The sequence below is a fragment of the Diospyros lotus genome, chromosome 9, assembly GCF_014633365.1.
Source record: "Diospyros lotus cultivar Yz01 chromosome 9, ASM1463336v1, whole genome shotgun sequence".
NCBI classification, from domain to species: domain Eukaryota; kingdom Viridiplantae; phylum Streptophyta; class Magnoliopsida; order Ericales; family Ebenaceae; genus Diospyros; species Diospyros lotus.
Genome location: NC_068346.1, coordinates 34,476,096 through 34,499,815, shown reverse-complemented (window position 1 = coordinate 34,499,815; position 23,720 = coordinate 34,476,096). Strand labels below are relative to the sequence as shown.

General features: G+C 35.8%; 1 protein-coding gene across 1 annotated transcript; it reads right to left on the bottom strand.

Annotated features, from left to right (window-relative positions):
• Positions 1–1,629: 1,629 nt before the first annotated feature.
• LOC127809744 (importin subunit alpha-4-like) lies at positions 1,630–20,410 on the bottom strand. The gene is made up of 10 exons (XM_052348774.1): positions 20,089–20,410; positions 16,394–16,490; positions 16,214–16,305; positions 15,979–16,110; positions 14,641–14,826; positions 13,921–14,084; positions 13,698–13,776; positions 3,459–3,587; positions 2,803–2,930; positions 1,630–2,240 (listed from the first exon to the last, which is right to left on the bottom strand). Exons 1-10 carry the CDS (start codon positions 20,305–20,307, stop codon positions 1,859–1,861), a joined length of 1,608 nt encoding a protein of 535 aa, XP_052204734.1. The 5' UTR covers positions 20,308–20,410; the 3' UTR covers positions 1,630–1,858.
• Between the last annotated feature and the right edge of the window lie 3,310 nt (positions 20,411–23,720).

Here is a 23,720-nt window from a genome sequence, read left to right as displayed (position 1 = left end):
TTACAAAGTTCTGGCAACTACCTTCCTTCCTGCTCAATCTTCAATGCTAGCTGTTGCATCTCCAACCTACAAAACCGGATGGTAGCTATCATTAAGGTTTCTGTCTCTCTCAAACCCTATCATCGCTCTGTTACTCTTTCTACCCGAGTTTAAATTTTTCTTTTTATACATAACTTTTTGTGTGAAGTATTACATGTGTTTCGTAAATTTATTTAATATATACTCAAAAGGAATAATCATAAGGGTGATAATTGCAACCAAAATTGTGAGAGAACCGAATTGAAATTAAATTGATCAATATGGTTAAAAATTGTTTGACTGGGTAATGGTTTGGTTTGATTTGAGAAAAAATCGAATACTGTTTTAATGAATATAGTTTGATTATGATTTTCACTAAATTCAAATCAAAATCTGGTGGGTAACTGAACCAAATATACATACTAATAATATATGTATATATTTATTTAATATATTATACATACACATAATATATATATTGACTAATACATTTTTTACAAGTATTTTAACTAATGCATTACAAATATATAAAATATTTAATATTTATAAAGTAATTAACAAATAAAAATAAAATTTAATATTAAATTATTTTATTTTTATCAATTAAATAATTATATCTAAGAAGTTTGAAGTTAATTTGTAACTTTATGCAAGAAGAAGGTAACTTTATTAGAGTTTGTATTTGTTTGTTAATATAAATCAAACTAAAAAAATCATGGTTAAAATCGAAACCGAACCGAATCGAATAATTTGGTTATGATTTTTAATTTTTAAAATCAATAGATAATGATTTGATTTTGGTTTTAATAATTTAATTTTGAATTGGTTATGATTTTGGCAAAAATCGAAATCAAACCGAACCATTACCAACCCTAATTGTAAGTTCTCGAAAAACAAAAAAAAAATATCATCTTTTCCTGCAAGCACACGGCCATGAGTATGATCTTGACATCTAGGTTACAAACTAACTAACAAATGTCAAAAGAGTCCAAATGCAAATGCAACAACCCCACAGGTTGAGAGAGACATTTTCTAGTCTTATGGGGACCATCTTCAGATGATGCTCCAGGCTCCAGCATTCAAGAGCCTAAGATCAGTTTGACGTGAGATTTTCAATTTCATAACTGATATTTTACCTAAACAACACACTGCCCCACATTTGGCAGTATTCTAATATTTACTGCTGAATCTAAATTTGGTAGTGACATGGCTATCCAAATCCTACAAAACCTGGCAGAAGACAGTCATAAAAAGTGTGGGCAGATTCATAAAAAAGTGTCCCTATTGCACGAGTGACCCTCACAAACCCCATTACGTGCGGGTCGAAAGGATTGTTTTTTTGAGTTGTATTACCTATGCTTTTCCAAGTAAGTTGGTTTTCACAACTTTGAACCAGTAATCATCCAATCGCAAAAGAACATTCTTCCAATGGCTATCAAGATAAGATTAATATCTTGCTCAATTAGCATCTCAAGGCACCACAGCCCAACAGATGGAGAAAACAAACCATATCTCCAAGCAAAACTGTTTACACTTGCTTTCAACTGAAACTGATAGAAGCAACGGTCCAAAAGATAAAAAGACACATTACAGTTGAGATGCCCATTCACATAGTGCAAATTATGGTCACATTTTTTTCTTCAAAAGAGTACAGAAAATACACATGCAGAACCCATTAGTTAAAGCCTTACATATTCCACGGGCTTATATTGCCCATCTGCCAGACCAAAAACCCTGACTGTTGGAAACAAAGGGAAACAGCAACGAAGTCTAAAAATTTCTTCAGAGAGAAAGTAAAGAAGCCGAGAAATCCACAAAACAAACTCTCAACACTCCCCTTCTACCCAAATTTGAATCCACCAGGTGGAAGGTTGGGCTGGGTATTACCAAAATTGAAACCCTGCTGATTTCCATCCATTCCATCTTGAAGATTCTGTTCTTCCTCATCTTCCTCGGCCCAGTATCTCTCTAAGATCTTCACGGCCTTCTCATAGATCTCATTATTGTCATGCGTCTGCAGATGCTCAATCTTATCCAGTCCATCACATTCATCGATCATTTGAGCATAAATGTTTATGCCACCATTCATTCCTGCTTCTTTATCAGACTCACCCACCTTCAAGATGTTCTCAAGCCCCTCAAGGCACACAGTCACAATCCTCGGGTCTGGACAGATTAGAAGATCACAAAGGGGCTTAATGCAACCTTGGCTTGCCAAGAATCTGCAAGGACAGTTATTGCATGAGTGGGTGCCTTTGGCCCAATGTAATGTTATGCCAAATATCAGTACACCTATTGCGTAAATACAATGGAGTCAAAGGGCTGGCAGTCTGGCACAATCTTGTTCAATTCGCAGCCTTTGTCACAAAATTACAGCAGTTCAATAATCAATTACTATAGTAAAGCTCAATGATCCATTATCAATAATAAACTGAGATTCAAAACATAAAGTACGCCAACTTGTTATTTTTAACATTTAATAACAAGCACAAGCAGCCTCCTCCGATCATAACCTGTAAAAAGCATGTGCTACTCTCCTTGTTGCCAAAGGTCCAAAGCTAAGGCTTTGGAAAGAGAAGGATGGAAAAACATACTACTTTATGAATAACACAAATAAAATACACTGCCAGAATTGTAATTTTATTAGTGGAAAGTGGAAATGGAAAATGAACAAAAAGAAGGTGAATGGAGAAAGTTCGAATACTAGGCCTTTCAAGATGCAGACAAACGACCAATTTAGGAATCCTTTGGGTATGTGTGAGTATAAGAAGATGAAAAACAAACCGAATCTGCTCAGGAGATCCTCCAGAGGTAGCATTTGAGATAGCCCATGCAGCCTCCTTCTTGATGTCAAATTCAGCATGTTGAAGAAGGTGTACCAGAGGAAGAACGATATTAGCTTCAATAACGGCCTGTTTCAAGAACATGCAACAAGTTCAGTAGCAAAGTATATTCAAAAAGGAAACCAGCTAACAAGCAAAAGCATATGTGACAGCACCTTATGCCTTCTCTCTACTTTCTCACTTCCAAGATAAAATGAGCAATCTACTTCACAAAGCTCCAGTTTTCTAAATATCCCAAAATGGTGCATGTTCATTTTTTAGATTGTTTTCTTTTTCTTTAAGCTGCTTAATAAAAAGTGTTGCTATCTATCTCATATATAGAAAAGAAAGCTCAAACATTTCTACAGCTGTTGGCAATTTTTGCAAAAATCACTTCATTCCTTCAAGTTAACTAACTAGCAACAAACAAGACAAACTAAAATCTTCTATGGTGAACTGAGCCAAAAGCGAGATCTGTATTCCATGTAACATTAATCATGGTTGACACCAAGATATGACATGGAAGTAAAGAGACCTGTAGTACAATGATGATAACATATGTAGGAATATTTTGGATATATGGAATCAATCAATGCATGTAAAGGGGAACCAAAATACCTGAATTTGACTTCTATTCCCAGCAGTGATGTTTGAAATTGTCCAGCAAGCTTCTTTCTTGATGCTTTTTTTGTGATTTTGTGTGAGAAGTTGGAAGAGACAAGGAAGGACATGGTTGTCAATCACAAACTGCAACCAATGAATTGATTTTTTCCTTATTGTCAGAAGAAAAGTATAAGGGTTAGCCAAAAAAAAAAAAGAATAAGAAGAAGAAAAGTATAACCAGTTAATTGATTTGACACAAATAAGACACGCATACATACACACAGATTCTTTCTTTTTCATTATCATTCAAATAAAAAATGTAACAGAATTCATAATAGCATTTGGCATTTCTAAATCTCCAGTTCCCTAAATAATTCGTGTTAAGAGTTGGTTTTCAACCTGCTTTGTGACAATATCTTCCTAAATGCATCTTCAAATTTTCTTAACCACGTGTTTAGCTACCTTACCAATTGAAAGTAACACAAGTAGACTTGCAGGGTACAGATAAAATGATTTCAGAATAATTAGAAATAATTGCTGTTGTAGAAAGGGGGATTATTGCCTGCCAGTGTCACGATCATCTCTGAAATATTATATCTCTGCTCAAACATGCAATTTTATCATAGAAGCATATGCACTACATTATTACAATTCACAAATGAGACCGCTGTTATAAACTCCAGTTGGCTGGGTTGCCAGGCTGCCACCCAGCAAGTTTACTGGCCTTATAAAAACTAAAACTGTTTCTCTTGCAATCCTGTTCAAGTCCTAAAAATCTTGAGTCATAGGGTCCCATGACCCATCTGTCTTGCCAATGGTTAGCAACAAGGAGAACTGGTTCCTCAACTTGTACAAAAATGAAAAATTTTCCACCCCAATTTGAGCTCAAAATTCTTCAAAACCTAAGGAACTTGCTGACCTTAAGTCTCCTGTCCCTAAGTCACATCTGCAGGTCTCATATCAGATCATCTGTGATCAAACAGGGGACTACTGCAGTTAATGTGCTTTCAATCCCATGGGGGAAATAAAATAATTTCTATGAACAACCTTGGGTGTGTTCATTTTTTGCAGCCTAAAGTTTTAGATGCCAATGGTATTTGTTGGATCATGAGGATATCTGAGACTAAGGCAATGAAGATCTGGTCTAATATAGAACCTTCCTTCTAGAGAAATCCAAATCTAGTTAGGATTAATTCCTAAACTAGAATTACGATCTTTTCTTAAAGGGCTGTATATATCTTTCCTTTTTCCTTATTTTTGTTGATTATCCTTCCTTTCTTGTTATTACCTTTGTTGTTGTATTCACTCTTTATAAGAGAGTTGATTGTGTTCATAGTTGGGATGAATAAGATTATTGAGTTTCTCCTAAAGTCTAACATGGTATTAGAGCCTATTAATAGGCTGATACACTAAAACCCTAGTGCCTTCATTGCACCAGCGCCCCCCCCCCCCCCCCCCCCCAATCGGGTTCTTCTTCCACTTTCGTTTTAGTCTGTTCGAGTGCCTTCATTGCATTGTCGAGCCACCACCTACTAACACTGCCACTGCCATTGAGTTCGCTGCTATCAAATTGGCCAACCATCGAAGACCCACCACCATCGAAGCCTTCATGTGCCGCCGTCCAGTTTGTTTCTGACCCCACGCGCCAGCGGGTGTGCCACCCTCTCGCCTCCTACTGCTCCAGATCAGCCCTCCGACATTTTTTTAGCCCATCCCTGGTGTCAAAATCCTTGTGTTTGTGTTCAACGTGCTTTCATTGCATCAGATCTCTTTCTCACCAACTGGAACAACCATGTCAGAAAAAGTTGGTGACTCCAGATCTGGAAACTAGAGACTCAACTTCAATGACTCAGTCAATCGAAGCTGGAACTGGATCAAGGACTAGAGAGCTGCTTGAAATCCACCAATCCTACCGATTAGATGGTAGGAATTATTTACAATGGTCCCAACTGGTACAAACGTTCCTCAAGGATAAGGGAAAGATCAGCCATCTGACTTTGGCTCCTCCAAAACCGACAAATCCTGCACTTTCAACATGGGAGATAGAAGATGCTCAAATCATGTTGTGGCTTTGGAATGCCATGCAACCCGAAGTAAGTAAAAACTACATGTTTTTGGGTTCGGCTAGAGAGATTTGGGAAACCGTAAGGCAAACTTACTCCAAAATCCATGATGCATCAGTTATATTTAAGGTTAAAACTAAACTTAGTAGCACTAAACAAGGAGGGATGAGTGTTACTGAATACTATAATAGGATGCATGGGTTATGGCTAGAGTTAGACCATTATCAGAATATTAAAATGGTATGCAGTGTTGATGCTGCAACTCTTAGTCAAATATTTGAAAGAGATAAGAATGGTTGAGTTCCTAGCAGGCCTCAACTCAAAGTATGATCAGGTTCGGGTGCAAATCTTAGGGAGAGAAAAGCTGCCAGCACTCCATGAGGTCTTCACTATGGTTAGAAGTGAGGAGAATCAAAGGACAACAATGCTTCATGAAGCTGGATCAGAAAGATCAGCCATGATCTCCAATTGAAGGGTTGTTGTAGTGACTGAAACTGGTCCAGAAAAATCAGCCATGGTGTCCAACAGAGGAGGTGGGTCGAGGATGAAAGCAGGAAGGGGAGAATTTTAGTCTTGGGCTGCAAATAAAGAGGCGCTATGGTGCACCTTCTATAATAAACCGAGGCATACCAGACAGACTTGTTTCAAGCTCCTTGGAAAGGAAGTGGTTTTGAATTGTTTGGGAAGTTCTAAAAATCTGGCAGCCAAAAATCAGGCATATGTATGCAGCAAGGATCAAGAAGAAGAGGAATTAACTACCCAAATTGAGTATGCTCCAGGTGCTGATTTTTTAAATACTGATGAGATCTCTAAGTTGAAGTTGTTCCTCAAGACCCTACAAAACAATGCATGCTCTCTTGCACACCAAAACTCCTCAGGTAACTGCCTTCATTCAGCATTTTTCCCAGCCTTTAAGACTGATAAACAGGATGTATGGATTCTAGATACTAGGGCCACTGATCACATGACACCCCATTCCCATGTTTTTTATGCCTACCATTCTCTTTCCACCTCTAAACAAATCACAACAGCCAATGGAACGTCTGTTCCAATTTCAGGCCAGGGTACAGTCACTCTAAACCCTCAATTTTCCATGAAAAGGTTCTTCATGTACTTAGTTTATCAGCCAGCCTTGCCTCTATTCACCAACTAACCAAAGATTTGAATTGTTGGGCTATTTTTTCCCCTCATTTGTGTGAATTTCAAGCCATGACAACAGAGAAGATGATTGATGCTGCTAGAGAATGAAATGGGCTGTACTACCTAATGAGGGAAGATACTTATCCTACAAAGGAACAGCTTCCAATTGTTGCCTGCTCATCTCAGTCAACCTCAAATTATAGGGATGTATGGATGCAACACTACCGATTGGGTCATCCTCATTTCACTCTATTAAAATCTATGTTTCCAACATTGTTTGGATCTTTAAATCCTAGTCTTTTCCAACATCAAGGTTCAAGGATCAATCAAAGTGTTCTATGACAACCAATCAACCATCAACATTGCCCATAATCCTGTTCAACATGACAGGACAAATCATGTTGAAATAGACTAGCACTTCATTAAAGAAAAGTTGGATGCAGGCCTGATCAAAATACCCTATGTTTCATCTAAGGACCAAGTGACAGATGTGTTAAATAAAGGGCTTGAAGCTAAGAGGTTCAAGAATTTAGTATGCAAATTGGGAATGATTGACATACACTCTCTAGTTTGAGTAGGAGTGTTGGATCATGAGGATATTCGAGACTAAAGCAATGAAGATTTGGTCTAATATAGAACCTTCCTTCTAGAGATATCCGAATCTGGTTAGGATTAATTCCTAAACTATAATTAGGATCTTTTCTTAAAAGGCTGTAATATATCTTTCCTTTTTCCTTATTTTTGTTGATTATCTTTCCTTTCTTCTTGTTGTATTCCCTCTATATAAGAGAGCTAATTGTGTTCATAGTTGGGACGAATAAGATTATTGAGTTTCTCCTAAAGTTTAACAGTATTAATACCACAGTTTAATGCCACCAATTGCATCCTCTATATGCCTGGTACAGTGAGAATCCAAAGTTCCACTTTTTTCTCCATTTGGATGAGTTTCTGCTTTTACAGTTATTGATCATCTATGTAGCTATTGCATATTTACACTCATTCTGAAAATGGACTATGGTATAGATAAAATGATTACCTGCAATTGCTTCAAATGCCACTGGTGTTTGTGACTGCCAAAGATAAAACTTCTTCAATGCTACCCTCCTTCAGTTGATTACAGTAAACAGAATGCAATAGAATTCCTTTGAACTTGTTAAACTTGGAAAACAAAAGTTTGCTGGGTGATTTTTTCATACATATCATATGATGTCCTATTAATGACAACATTAATAACCTCTCATGCATCAGGAGCATCACAATCCGTTACAGTAAACCATGAGGTCACTCCTTTAACCCACAATTCAATTTCTTCAAAGGTTCATCAGAGTGTCCAAGTTTCCTAACATTTGTGAGTAAAGTGGACTTGGAGGATCGGGGTGGGTAGGGGGGGGGGGTAGATTCACTGTATTGATGGTCAGTAGCTTCTTGCTTTCAAATAGAAAGGAGAGGAGAACTTAAATATATGTTTTAACTTCCAGAAGAAAATGAGTAACTCCAGAAGGTCAGAAAACCCATCATATATATAGAATCTAAAAGGAATTCTCATGTGGAGATGGTCCAACCATCGATTTCTGAAGCATACAACGAAGCAATGTTCCCCAACCCCACCCCCTGTTGTTCAGAAAGTTTTTTGCTTATAAGGACATGTACATAACAAAGTGAAAAGCCAAATGATATTTTTCCTCTCATATCCAGGTGGAATCAGAATCCTTCAAATGACATATCCTACATGTGAAAACTCAATATATTCTTCATTACTTCATTCATACAAAATACAAGTCCTCTTATAGAAATGAGGAATGTACAACGTAGGAAAGATTTACAAAGGCTAAACAATAGGAAAGATTTGACTATACGCAAATAGGAAGTTTCCTAAATACTGATTTAGAAATTTCCAAATCATGAAGATATGATTGGCTTCTAAATTAAGGATAGCTTGACTAAAAACTCTCATTGAGATACTAGCCAAGTTTCTTTATTTCTTTCTTCGGGATCCAATACTCCCCCTCAAGCTGGTAAATGGATATCCACCATTCTCAGCTTGCCTACCAACTCTAGAAACCTTTTAGTGGGCAGCCCCTTTGTTAAAAGATTAGCTAGCTGTTTTTCTGAGGGGACATATGGTACACAGATCAGGCCAACTTCCAACTTCTTTTTTATGAAGTGTCTGTCTATCTCCACATGCTTAATTCTATCGTGTTGCACGGGATTATGTGCAATATTTATACATGATTTGTTATCACAACACAGCTTGATTGGTCCACAGCTAACAATCTTTAGGTCTTCCAGAATAATTCTCAACCACAACAATTCACACAACCCTAGAGCCATAGCCTTGAATTCGGCCTCAACACTAGATCTAGCCACTATACTTTGTTTATTATTTCTCCAGGACACCAAATTCTCCCCTAAAAACACACAATACCTTGTTGTAGAGCGTCTATCAATTAAAAACCATGCATAATATGAATCTGTATACCTGTAATATCCAAGTCATTGCCTGATTTGAACAAAACCCCTTTGTCAGGTGTAGTTTTCAGATAACATAGGATTCTCCTTACAGCCTACATATGTTCCTTTGTTGGACTATGCATGAATTGACTCACCAACCTAATAGCAAATGCAATATCTGGTCGAGTGTGTGACAAATAGATCAGTCACCCCACCAATCTTTGATATCTTCCTTTGTCCATTGGTTGAAAATTAGAATTTTCCCCAAACTTGTCTATTGGGGTACCTGCTCCTTTACTTCCCAGCAATCATGTTTCCTTTAACAAATCCAATATATACTTCCTCTGGGATAGAAAAAGCCCTTCTTTAGAGTAGGCCACCTCTATTCCCATAAAATACTTTTAGTGCGCCAAGATCTTTGATTTCAAATGTTCTAGCAAGACTCCCCTTTAATTGTTTTTGCTCATCAAAATCATTCTCAGTCACTATAATGTCATCTACATAGAGCAGTAAAGTTGTCATTCTTCTCTCCATCGAATGTTTAATGAAGAGAGTATGATCTCCCCTATTTTGGTGATATCCCATCTATTTCATAGCCTTAGAGAACCTATCAAACCATGCACTCAGTGACTGTTTGAGCCTATAGAGTGCCTTCTTTAGTTTGCACATCTTTCTTGCAACTCCTTTGTCAAATCCTGGTGGTAGCTCCATAAATACTTCTTCTTCTAAGTCTCCATGTAAAAAGGCATTCTTGACATTAAATTCCTATAACTGTCATCCTTAACATGCTACTAGGGCTAAGAGGATCCTTACTGTTGTCATCTTTGCCATAGGTGCAAAGGTCTCTAGATAGTCAATGCCATACGTTTAGGTGTATCCTTTAGTAACTAACCGAGCCTTATACATTTCTAAAGTATCATCTACATTATATTTTAGATTAAAGACCCACCTGCAGCCCATAGGTTTGATTCCCTTTGGTTTAGACACCATTTCCCAAGTTTGATACTTTTTCAAGGCTCTCATCTCCTCCTACATTGCTTTTATCCAATTCTAATCCTTTAAAGCCTCATTAACTTTCTTAGGAATAACAACGGTATCTAAAGAGGTCAAGAAACTCCTATGCTTTTGGGACAAATGATGATAAGATAGATAATTAGCCAATGGATGTTGTGTACAACTCCTAATTCATTCTCTAATAGCAATAGGTAGATTCAAGTCATTAGGAACAAGATTAGAAGGACTAGAGGGATGAGAGATTTCAATACCAGAACTTGGAGGAGATGCTGGTCCAAGTTGAGGATTCAAAACAAGCCGAGTTCTTCTCTTGAAGACATAAGGGGAGCCTTTAAACCTAACCAGGGATGGCAGCATTGGCAATGGTTGTGTTCTTGGGGTTCTGGTCCATCCTGTACTCTCGAGGGAGAAGCAGATGAGTCAAGTATAGCTGAGTGAAACTCAAGAGGCAAGTCTAAGATAGGATGACCACCACCTTGGTCACCACTAGGAACATTCTCCCCCTAGTGACCAGGACTAGAGGACCCAAAGAATGACTAAGTTTCAACAAATGTAACATCCTTGGATACATAGAATTTTCTAGTGAGAGGACAATAACACTTGTAGCCTTTTTGAGTAGGAGAATAACCGAGAAAGATGCACGTAAGTGCTCGAGGATAAAACTTAGCCCTTTGATGCTTAGAAATATAGACAAAAGACACACAACCAAAAACTTTTAAAGGAAGGGAAGTATGAAGACCAACATCAGGGAAATAGGATAAAAAACACTAGAATGGACTTTGATGATTTAGGAGCTTAGAAGGAACTCAATTGATCAGATACGCAGCAGTTAAGACTCGTTCTCCCCAAAAGAATTTAGGAACAGAATGATGATGGATAAGAGCTCGAGTAACATTAAGTAGATGCCGCATTTTCCTTTCGGCCACCCCATTTTGTTGAGAAGTATCAACACAAGATGACTCATGGACAATACCTTCCTATTGAAAAAACTGATGCAAGTAGTGATTAAAATAATCCCTTACATTATCAGTATGGAATCTTTTAATGTGGGATCCAAATTGGGTAGAAATCATCGTATGAAATATAGGTAAAATAGTACTAATAACAGCCTTATCCTTTAAGGGATATACCCAAGTCATTCTTGTACAATCATTAATGAAAGAGATGAACCATCTAGCCCCAAAACAATTAGGGATTCTAGATGGGCCCCAAACAACAGAATGTATAAAAAAAATTAAAATAGAAGACAATTTAATGGGATAAGAGACTCTATGATGTTTAGAAAATTCACACACATCAACAATGAAGATCAGTGACACTTAAGCCCCTAAACAAAATGAGAAACATAGACTGCAACAAACTAAAAGAAGGATGTCCTAAACGATAATGTTGAAGCCATATCTCAGTCATAGAAGTAGGTTGTGATGAACAAGCAAGGATAGGCTGATCCCCTTTAGTGAGACCATTCTTTTTCTTTAAGTAGTACAACCCATTCCGTTTCTCAGCAGCACCAATCATCTTCCCCGTGTCTAGTGCCTGAAACTTACATGTATGAGGAGAGAAAATAACATGGCAATTAAGGTCTTTGGTGAACTAATGAACAAAAATTAAATTGTTAGAAAGATTAGGAACATGAAGAACTTGTTGAATAGGTAATGAGTAATTGAGAATAACATTACCTCGACTTGCTATAGGAATGGTATTACCATTGGCTACTGATATTTTCTTGAAAACACTCATTGGTTTATAGAATTCAAACACATTTAGGTCATATGACATATGGTCCATAGCTCCTGAATCTAAGATCCATAAATCATTCCTAATGGTTTTTGAGGCAATAAAAGATTCAAAATAAAAACACTGAAAGCAAGTAGCTGCTTGTGCTAGTGAGCAGGTGCCATCTTGGATGGTTTTCAAAAAGCTTTTTAACTTGCTGATTTCATCAGCATTCAGTTGGCTTAAGTCGTAAGTCGTAACCGGATTTTCCTTTTCAATGGTGGTTTCCTCCCCATTTATATTATAAGCATGTGCTTGATTTCTAGATTGTAGGTTCCTAAAACCCCCAATCTTACTCAAAACGGCCCTTTTTCCATGTAACTTGAAACACGTTTCCTTGGTACGCTTAGACTTCTTGCAAAAAGAACAGCATAAACCCTCCCAGTTTTGTGGTCTAGGTGGTGAATCATTCCTTCCTTGCTGGGACCTGAACCGAGAGCCATCCATCTTGTTAGTTACCATTGTCGATCCATTTGGATTAGCCTCATTGAACATGGTTATCCTTCTATATTCCTCATTACGGATTATTGAGAACACTTCATTAAGTGATGGAAGTTGTTTTCTTCCAAGAACCTGCACTCTTACTTGATCATACTCAGCATTAAGATCAGCCAAAAACTCAACAATTATCTCCCTCTTAAATATAGAAGTAAGAGCAGCTGCATCTTCACTACACACCAACTTAATATCCTAATAGTGATCTAATTCCAACCAATATCCATTCATCTTATTATAATAATCAGTTATTGTCAAAGGCCCCTGCTTTATACTACTTATCTTTGTTTTAATTTCAAAGATAATAGAAGCATCTTGCACCTTAGAATAAGTACGTTTCACAATGTCCCAAATCTCTTTTGAAGAAGATAAGAACATATAGTTCTTGCTTACCTCAGGCTACATTGAACTCCAAAGCCAAGACATGATCATTGAATCCTCAATATCCCATGCAGGAAAAACCAGATCCGAGGTCTTGGGAGTAGGCTTGGTTAGATGAGCCATCTTCCCTCGACCTTTCAAGAATGTCTACACAAGTTGAGACCATTATAGATAGTTTCTACCACCATCGAGGCAGTAGGAATGATGCATTCCTGACAATTCACTAGTTGAGATGTTTCCCATAGGTAGATCAAACAGAACAACATCTCCTATTGCCCTAGGAGGAGTGGTTTATGAAATTTCTGACATGGTGGAGGAGATTAATGGCTGATAAACTGGAATCAAACCAAAAACAATACTGTGGCAATGAAGGCACACAATCTTTTGACCGAATTAAGAAGATAATGAAGGCAGATCACTATGGCTCTTATACCATGTGAAAACTGAATATATTCTTCATTACTTCATTCGTACAAAATACAAGTCCTCTTATAGAGATGAGGAATGTACAACATAGGAAGGATATACAAAGGCTGAACAATAGGAAAGATTTGACTATACACAAATAGGAAGTTTACTAAACAATATAGGAAAGTTTCCTAAATATTGATTTAGAAATTTCCAAAAGCTGAAGATATGATTGGCTTCTAAATTAAGGATAGCTTGACTAACAACTCTCTTTGAGATGCTAGCCAAGTTTCCTTATTTATTTCTTCGAGAACCAACACTACAACATTTGGCTATGCCAAAACAAAATAAAGTGAGCTGATACATGGTAGATGCCAATAAATTTGGTTTTTGTGTTAATAGATGTATGTGAATATATACCTTTGCTTTGATGGGGTTTTTGATACAACATAACTGAATAAAAAGATGATATTGCATGAAACCAATATAATAGTAACATTTATACACAGATTCAGAGATCATTAACCTGAGTCTGGGTGTCATCTCCAGTAACTATGTTTCCAACTGTCCTAAGAGCAGGTATAAGAACTGTAGGCGACGGATGACTGGTGCAACATAAAATTTGATTAGAACCACTTCAAACAAATAAGTCAACTATAAAGAAAAGACCGCACATTTAATTCCAGAAATCTAGAAAAGAATCATAGTCAAAATCAATGTCAAGATAAAAACGTGAAGTAGGAACATACAGAAGAAGCTCCACAAGTCGTTGACAAACACCAGCCTCAATGACAGCTTGAATTTTTTCATTTGGCCCATCAGAAAGATAAGACAGTGCCCAACAAGCATCTGTAAGGACTTCTTCATCATTTAAATGGATAAGTTGCCGAAGAACTGGCAATGCAGGTGAAACCTGATAAATCCAAAACAAAGACAAGTACCATTACAGAACTTGCTGATGTTAATATAGTTTGGAAGGGAGGGTAACTATCAACAGGGCAGCAAATGAGTCAGACCAAACTAAGCCTCAATGTGTTCAGGCTTAGGGCAAATATTAAAGCCTGTTCAGGCTCAGCATATGGCTATATCATGAGTTCACACGACAAGATTGGCTAGTTAAGTACTCATAACATGTTTATGCCATCTTATAATATTCCTGCCATACCATATTTACCTCAATTATCAAATGTAAATTATAAAAGCCCAAACAGGCGCATTGTTCTGAAAGAGTAACAAAATGGTTGAGGCAAGCTTATGTTCTCCAACATTAAAAGTCTGTTCATGGGTCTGACTGGGCACAGTTCATTTAATAAGCAAGCAAAAAATGAACCATATAACAAGCTGATTTCTAGCTGTTAATGAACAGCCCAATTCATTTGCAATCCTGAGCATCACAAAGATCTACAATAATCCATCTGAAAGAAAAATAAAATACAAAATATATAAGAATTTTGATATGTTCTAACAACCTGCTCAAATGGTGTTGGAGGCTTGCCCCGACAAAAGTTGGACAGAGTCCATGTAGCATTTCTCAACATAGAAAGTTTAGAGTTTTCATTCAACTGTGATAGCAAAGGCCCAAGTGCACCATGACCAAGAACAAGATCTCTACAACTTGGAGAATCACCAGCAACATTACCCAGTGCCCATACTGCCTGTTTATAGCACATGGAAATTAAGAAACGCAAATTAACTGGCAGTCATAACCACAAGGTTAATTAACAGAATTAGAGTTTTGAATAACAAAAGGACTATAAAAGTGCTGAATATGGGGTTGGTTTTGCAGCTATCTATCCGCTGAGGCAGGTTTGACGGCAAAATTCAAAAACCTGGTTGGGGACAGGTATGGGGCCCTGGAACTGAATGTCTTTAAACTGATAAATTCTTCCCTTGGTTACATTCATTCTACTTCACAAGAAAAATGTTTCATAGAAGCAAAAAAACTAGCAGCAGATTTTTGGCATTTACATTCATACAAATTAGATGGTGGATAATCCTCAAGATAAATTTATCAACTCAAGAATACTCCAAATAAATTACACTAACATATTTTAAGAAACTCTGGATGTGAGAAAAACAGGAACTTATTGGTCGTGTTGTTTTGTAAGAATGGTGAAAATTCAAAAAAGCATAAATAAGCACAAAACTTGTTGGTTGTGTTGTTTTGTAAGAATGGTGAAAATTTTTATACATTTTGATCTATTTTTGTTCATATTGTTCTTATTTCCCTTGTAATGAATAAGTGGGGGGAAAAAACAGAGTAAAAATTTGTTAGAAAATTAATTAAACTATGAAAATAAATTTTCTATCTATTTTTGGTATAAAATTTACCAGGTAAGAGTCCCAATGGGATCCCATTACCATTGGGTACGGGGACAGGGAGGTAAATAAAATACCCAACAGGAATGGAATGAGTATGGGGACAGGGATACATGGATAGGAACAAGTCCTCAGTCCAAAGTGTTGAAGCAGGATTAATAATAAAGCTTAAAAACATATTGTGGGGGTAAACTAATCTAAAAGAATGAAACAGGAAAACCACCCCAGGGAAAAAAGAGAGAGAGAGATGGTGACACAAGAGTTGGGTGCACATGATGCCATTTTAAGAAAAACTAGCAATAATTATGAAAATTTTCAGATAATCTCATATTCGGAGATTAAATGCTCCTTAAGCTTTTAATTAGGAAACCACTTCCTAGCATAGTTCCCAAAAGGAAAAGTATACACTTCGTACAAATTTTTACCAGCTCTGTAAAAAGTTATGAACCTAGAATAACAAAGTTACAAAGCAAAATTGGGTAAATTACCTGCTCTCGAACATCATCACTACCAGAGCTTAGAAGTTGGACAAACTTTGGGACAGCACCATGTTCAATGACTACTCGAGTATGCTCTGATGTCCCAGATGCAACATTGGTTAAAGCCCATGCTGCCTCAAACTGCAAATAAATGTGAAATCAGGATGGCCCTAGATTCATCTCAATATTCATCCATTGCATATATCAGCAAGTGAAAAACGGGCAAATTTGCACCAATCCGTACTTGCAGTTGAGGCAGATCATGCCTTCCAAGAAACTCCACAAACCGAGGGACAACACCTGCTTTAATCACCTCATCAATTGGAGGGCTGCGCTCTACACACATATCAAACCCAGAATCAACAATTAAAGCAGGATCATCATAGCTTTCCAAAAATATTTATTACTAGAATGTCTTCCATACCAATTGATAATAACTTCCTAAATTGAGTAGTTGCTTCTACTTGAGCTGCAGGATCTTCAGACCATACTCCTTGCACCATCAAAGGGATATTTTCCAACTGTTAGACATTCAAAAGAACTAAAGTGAAAAATATATAAGAATAGGTAGATCCAAAATTACCAAGTGGAGAAAGTATTCAGATAAATCTGACTTGCCTTTCAGAGTAAAACCATAAAAGAAGCTGTTAGTTGTTCACAGTTCACCCCACACCCAGTAAGTTCACTGAAATTACACTTATATTATATTGCTCCTTTCCTAAGAAATTGCACCAGAAAGGCAGCGGACACTTATATTATAACCTAGGGTCAAAAGGAAATTGCACCAGAAAGGCAGCGGACAAGTACTGCATGGTTTATATGACCTTTTCTGTTCTCAACCAATCAGGAACATCCCAGAAAGGACTCTAGTCTCTCAAGTAACTTTAAGATGATCTATCTATAATTTACAACTATTACAACATTAATGTTAATGCTTTGTGTAGATTGACTGCAAGTAGGAACCCCAATTGCAGTCAACAGCTTCTTTAGGGGGGAGAATTCTCACTAATAAAGCAACTGTTGCCCATATTCTGTTCTCCATTTAACCTATCAAAAAGAGAAAAAAACAGAGTCTGGATTTAAAGAAACAGCAAAGAAGAAGTGAAAAGGAAATATATAATGTATTATCAGGGCTTCATATGCCTTTCTCAACATATTCTTGGTGTAATTCCTTACAAATATTGCTGATCATACGAAAAAGAAAATCCTCATCTCATGATTGTTGTTCTCACCCAAGATCCTTACAGGATTCTCCAAATCCAGCAAAAACAATTCAAGGCTGACTCAGGAATTTTAATAATTCTGTTCCTAAAAGATTTGCAGGCACTAGACATCACTAAGACAATTCATGAGACAACTTGAAAGTGAGCATAAACTTTGTGATAAGTCAACGAATAATTTCATGAAACTTAAATTAGAAATCATCTCCATGACCTTGAACCTAACCATAAAAAGGAGGCTAGATTTTTGGTTTTTCATTCATCCTCAGATACTTATCATGAATGTCAATTCATCTAATTATAAAGGATCATATAGACACCATAAATCAATATTAATTTTTTACATGAATGAACATAAACTAGTACTCATGAGGAAGACAAATCAAAAGGAAAACATTTGATAATTTGTGGATAAAAACACTGGGAAAATTACCAAGGGACCCCAAGCACATTTATGTAGGTTATGACCAAAATACTCAAAACTCTTCTGAATTCATTTTTTGTTGTGTATTTTGATGATATATTGATTTACAGACAAAGCAAGGAAAAGCATTTGACTCATTTGCATCAAGTTTTGTAAGTGCTTCACAAGGAGAAGCTCATTATGAACTTGGAAATATTCTTTCTTGTGCAACGAAGTTGTGTCTTGGGGGTTTATTGTTTCTGCAGATGGTTTAAAAACTGATCCGGGGAAAGTTTGTGCAACTGAGGAGTGGCCAGCACCTCAATCAATTAAAGAAATTCAAAATTTGCTTTATTTTATAGGACGTTTAAAGAACTACACCTTTATTATGAATCATATTACCGAATTCCAGGAAAGCTTTTGAGTGATAAAATTTTTCCCCAATAAGCCTCTGAACGTAAAAAACTAAAAATAAACACATGAAAACCGAAAACAAAATCAAGTAGACCCTCAAAAATCAAAGGTAGAAATTTCATATCTACTAAAACCCTAGAATATACAGTTTTAAAGACTAATTATGATCAACCATCTTACTCAATTTTACAAATTACAGGTTTATAAACCCTAAACTCTATTGTTTTAATTCTAGCTGCAATTCCCACTTAATCTTAGCTACTATTTTTCTGTTTTTAATGCTTTCATACTTTCACACTCCGTCAACAACAACATAACGAGCCTTTATCCCACCATGCAGGCTTGGCTACATGAGTTCTGTTTTCCATTCTCTATCCATTGCCTTATCTTCTGTAAGATCTATATACTTCATTAGTATCAAACCTAAGGGGCTGTTTAGTTGAGGAAAACAGGACTAGTTTTCCAGAAAATTACTCCACAAAAAGTAGAAAATTAGAAAACTTATTGAAAAATAAAAATTATCCAAATAAAAAATGGAGATACTAAAAACGTGGTTTTCCAAGATTTTTCCCCAAATCATCCATCTCCTTCTCTACCACAAGATACACAAAATAAATTAAAGCATCTCTCTCTTTTTTGAAGATATGTTTCAATTTTCTAGATGGGAAAGGCAGCTGGCCATTCGTCAAGGCCAGTAATCAGCTGGACATCTCAGCAGCAGGATTGGATACCCACATCCAATCAAAGTTCCATTTTAAATTAGTTTTCTATATTTCTAACATTTGCATGTGTTTTGCAATTTTTTCTATGGAAAATGAAAACTAGAGATTTATAGAAAATTTGAGATTGAAAACTAAAAATCCTTTTCTACAACTAAACAACCCGTAAGTATCTCCCACCAAATTTTCATTTTTTTTTTTTTTTTGGGTCTTCCTCTACCTAGTTTGCTAACTACTTGCCTTAAAACCCCCTAACAATTAATTCCAAGTTGCACTGATGATCTTGAGGATTGCTTTCAATCTCCACACAAAGAGGTCATCTCTAGACCAATATTGTCGCTTTGAGAAAAAAGAGTGAGACGAAGGTGAGAGACAGCTGAAACCCCTAGCAGAAATCATTTATAGGTAGAATAAAGTTAGAGAAAGTTAGAGTTTAGTACAAGGCTATTAAAGTAAATTATGTTGAAAAACAGGTCAGGTTAGCCCAGGGCCATGCAGCCTATGCTTCCCTTGCCCCCACTCCAAACCCACATGGATTCTGTCCATCCCCAACCCGATCCTACCTAATTGAATATACTCAGACCAGTCATACTAGATCAGGACAAGCCGACTCTACTTGGCGGCTTTTTTTCCCATCCCTACATATTTCTGTCCCTTTTCCTTTGGTTATTTAGAATTTATTTTTGCAAGACAAGTAGTACAACTCCCCATCCAAAAAATCAGAAGAGTTAATTTTTTCACTTCAATGCTGTTTTTAGACCCTTGAACTCTCCTTTGATTATTATTCACATACAGATTCCAATAGTAATCATCTGCAATTAGAAAACATTGGTAGCAGTGAGAAATTTGATTTGTAAGATACAGAAAGTGTCCAATTTAGGAAAGTACAAGAAACCTGCAAGATTAAATTTCTGAAGTTTAACCAACAGGCCAAACAAATTCATTTCTTGTGAATGACCAATAATCGTCAAGGAAGGGTTAGACATCAGATTCCCTATTTCGATTTACCACTAAGTAAAAATAGTACTTTCCCAGATCGCATGCACCAAAATTGCAAGATTCCACCCAATGATCCGCATCCCTTTCCCACAGTTTTCCAGTAACCAATCAGAACAAGAACAAGACCCATGGAAGCATAGCAAGATCAACAGAATTGGGATCAACTGAGCGGACTTTCCAGAGTCCCAAGTCCCAACTACCAACTACGCAAGAATCAAAACCAAATCCACTAATCCTTCCCATTCCCCCATTTTCTCAGTCCCCAGGCGCAAGCAAACAGAAAAGCAATCAACACCCGCCGATCGAAGATCGCGCGGAACACTAATTACAACATTAGAGTAAAAGGGGGGCAAGAGGGGTGTACCCGCTTTTCGATGCCGGCGGAGGCCTGGGAAGCATCGGAGAGTTGCTGGGACTGAAGAAGCATGCCTTCTCTGCGCTTCTTGAGGAGATTGTCCTCGCGCTTGTTCTTCCTGATCTCGACCAGATTGTCCTCCCTCCGGCGGCGCGCTTCGTCCGCATCGACGCCGATTTTGTAAGACTTCTTGCGCACCTCAGTCCGGGAATTGGGTCGCAGAGACATTGCCGCTCGGCGTTTCGCCCTCTGGGTGTTCGAAGAAAGCACTGAACTGGGAACTGAAGAACGGAAAGGAATGGAAAGGAAAGGGAAGGGAAGGGAAGGGAATGGAATGGGAGTGTAAATAAAAGGCAAGGGCAAGGCGGGGCGGGCGGTGGGCTCTCGTCTAGTCCAGTTCGAGGCTAACTTGCTCCCTGGGTTACGTTTGATATTAAATTAAATGTGGCCCTCTTCCTATTTCTCTATTTCCATTTCATAATAATTTTATTCCCCAAAATTAATTTTCATGCATCCTTTTAATTTTTCATCTTTTTTAAAAACATCGACAACCATCAAAAATATTAAAAGTCATTCGTGATTCGTCGGCATGTCTACCAACGACCCCTAAACACCTTTCTTTAGGAATTATTAGCGATTGGCCATTTTAATTATTTCTCAACATAATCAATGAATGATTCTCAAAACTTCTTTTTCAGAAATTACTAACGATTTGTCACTCCCAAAATAAGCTCGCCAATGACCAATCCAATAATTTTCTTACATCACTTGGTTTCGTCAATAGTGATCACTTGATTTCACCAATAATGCATGGTGAAATAAAAATAAAATAAATATTAAAACACAATTTTATTTTAATTTATTATGTTTTCCTTAATATCCCCATTGATATTGATTAGAAGCCACGACTTGAAGCTCAAATTTGGGATCCTTGTCACGGCACAAGACACTTTCAACTCAAGTTTAGAATTACATCAAATGGTGTAATAAATAACAATAACAAATAATAAATTAGTAATGATCACTATCTTAAGAAAACGTATTAGTAGTTATAAGATTTATTATTTTATATAATATTTGTTAATCAAGATATAAACTGAAAAATATAAAATATGGAAAGCATTCAAAAATTTTATCTATTTTAATGTGTTTGTTAAATTTATCTAACCATCATTAAAAAAGAAGTCGTGTGACTTCTTATGTGACATTTTTCTATGTATACTTATATCTCCTCTTTTCAAGATAAGCATATCTTAATTCTTATAAATAAGAAACAAATAATACATATATCATTTAGTGTATTTCAAAAAATTTAATAAATAATTTAGTAAAAATTTTGGAATGTTTGCCAGACTTATCTTGATTATTCTATATTTTAGTCCGAAAAATATTTAAATCTTATCTTGATATAAGCTTAACTTACTCATTTTAACAAATGTTACATGAATAAAATTAGCATAAATCTTTTGAGTTTTGATTTTTTGGTCTCAATACTCTCATAAACTTTAGACTTCATCTATTACATTCTTAAATTTCCAATAATTAGCCAATAAACCCCTCAAAGAACCAAAGCTAAAAGTGGGTGTCGTGGCTAATTTTAAAAAATTTAAGAATTAATTAAATAAATTTTAAAATTCATAGAGCGTCGAAGCCAAATGAACAAAGTTTAGGGAATATTTGATCCACTTATCCTTACTTTATCTCATTTTGAGATAATTGGTGTGCCATGAAAGAGGAATAAAATGACAAATTTTAAGGTATCCATGTGAAATGATACTTGACATGAATTTTTAAAATATATTCCTTTTTAATAACTTGTCTAATGCTTTCATAACATAAGTTTTTAACCCAATAAATGTTTTATGTTCATTGTACTAATTTTTATTTATTTATATTTTTCCAAGTGAAATTTATTTATTTAATGCATCACTAATATTATGTCCTGCCCAAATAAACGTTTACTTGGGCTGGCCCAAATGGATGTTATAAGGGAATATTCTCTTGCTTTTTTTATTAAATAAAAAAAATTCTTCCACTCATCAATATGATAGTTTCATCAGAATCTCATTCTTTGATTAAATTTTGAAGGCGACAATCCTGATGAGTTAATCTAAAGGTTCCTTGAAAAGTATTCATGTGTTACGTGGTAAAATATAGTGTCTCATCATATCTTGACCATGCCTAAGATCATGTCCCATATGAGATTCTTAGCAAAAATTACACTTAAACTATCATTGTATAACCCATAAAGCTCTCAATTTTTCAATGAAAAATAAGCATTTACTACTCTCTTACTTGTTACTCTACTCGTTCTCCAAAACACTAACTTAATCGTCGAAGTTTATCCTAGGAGATTAAAGCCTTGAGCTTATGGGAGATTGTTATATGTTGTTACGGGTCCTAGATTTCCAACATCGATCGCTTACTCAAGAGTCGGATTGAATGAAAATAAATAATCAATAATAATTTCAATAAATTAAAGGTGATAGGTTGAAAAACATAAAAAAAAATCATGTCAAATAAGAAGTCATGTCACTACAATTGCACTAGAAATTAAGGGGACATTTGGTACGGGATAAGTTTTTAAATTTCTGGAATTCATGATTCGTGGGAATGTTCTTGGAAATTTTTGATTTTCAGGATTTATACAATTCTATATTTTGTTAGATTTAAACATTTTCAGAAATATTGAGTATTCTTTTCTGAAAATCTTACATTTCTATGTTTGGTTTAAACGTAACATTCTTGAGAATTTATGTTCTTTTTCCAAAATTACCCTTATTTAATTTTTTATTAAAAATGATAAATTTTTTCTACTATATAAAATATTGGGACCCACAATATCTTTAGAAAGTCAAAAAAATGTCATTTTTTTACACATTATGTATATATATATATAATATATATACATAATATATATGTTTGTATGAATATCTGCTTTAATATATATAATATTTTATAATAAATAATATAAATATATTATAATATATTTTTATATTTAATATAAATATATTATATATATAATATATATATATATAATATGTTTGTATGGGGTTATAAAAAAGTAAAGAGTGTTTTAATCTTTTTATTTATTAAAAACATTCCAAAGTCCATGGGAAACTTGGATTCCCAACCCCCCATGAAAATCTTTTTGTGGAAAAGTTGCTTAAAAATCATTTTCGGGAATCCTATTTTCAGGATTCTTTTTATAAAAAAATTATACCAAACATGAGAATACAGATTCCCAATCTAACATTCTCAGGAATCTTAAAATTTCTCCTGTACCAAACGCCCCCTAAAGGTCACTACTACGGCAGTATAAGTAAAAATAATTTTTTTACCGTGTATCAGATACATGCATCATAATATAATATACACGTCATGCATAACTTGGGTATTTAAGCAACATGAATATTCAACAATTGAATATAAATAAATGCATACATATTTCCCAATATAATGATGGAGTACATAAACGATTTCTATACAGAGATTGAATCCATCTCAAGGTATACGCGGTCCTAGTCAGTTCACACTTAGTATGCCGAATGGTACTATTCTGGTCATCTTGTCCCGTGCTAGACACAGAGGTTTAACATATCACCAGTGTCTACATCTCAAAATTATACGTAACAATAACA

What these genes read in the sequence shown, in the direction of transcription:
- LOC127809744 (XM_052348774.1), bottom strand. Translation starts at nt 20,307, where the DNA reads ATGTCTCTGCGACCCAATTCCCGGACTGAGGTGCGCAAGAAGTCTTAC. An exon ending in TAGGAAGTTATTATCAATTG is followed by an intron (nt 16,306 to 16,393) that starts GTATGGAAGACA and finishes ATATGTGTGTAG; the next exon opens with AGCGCAGCCCTCCAATTGAT. An exon ending in GGATCTCCTGAGCAGATTCG is followed by an intron (nt 2,241 to 2,802) that starts GTTTGTTTTTCA and finishes CTGTCCTTGCAG; the next exon opens with ATTCTTGGCAAGCCAAGGTT.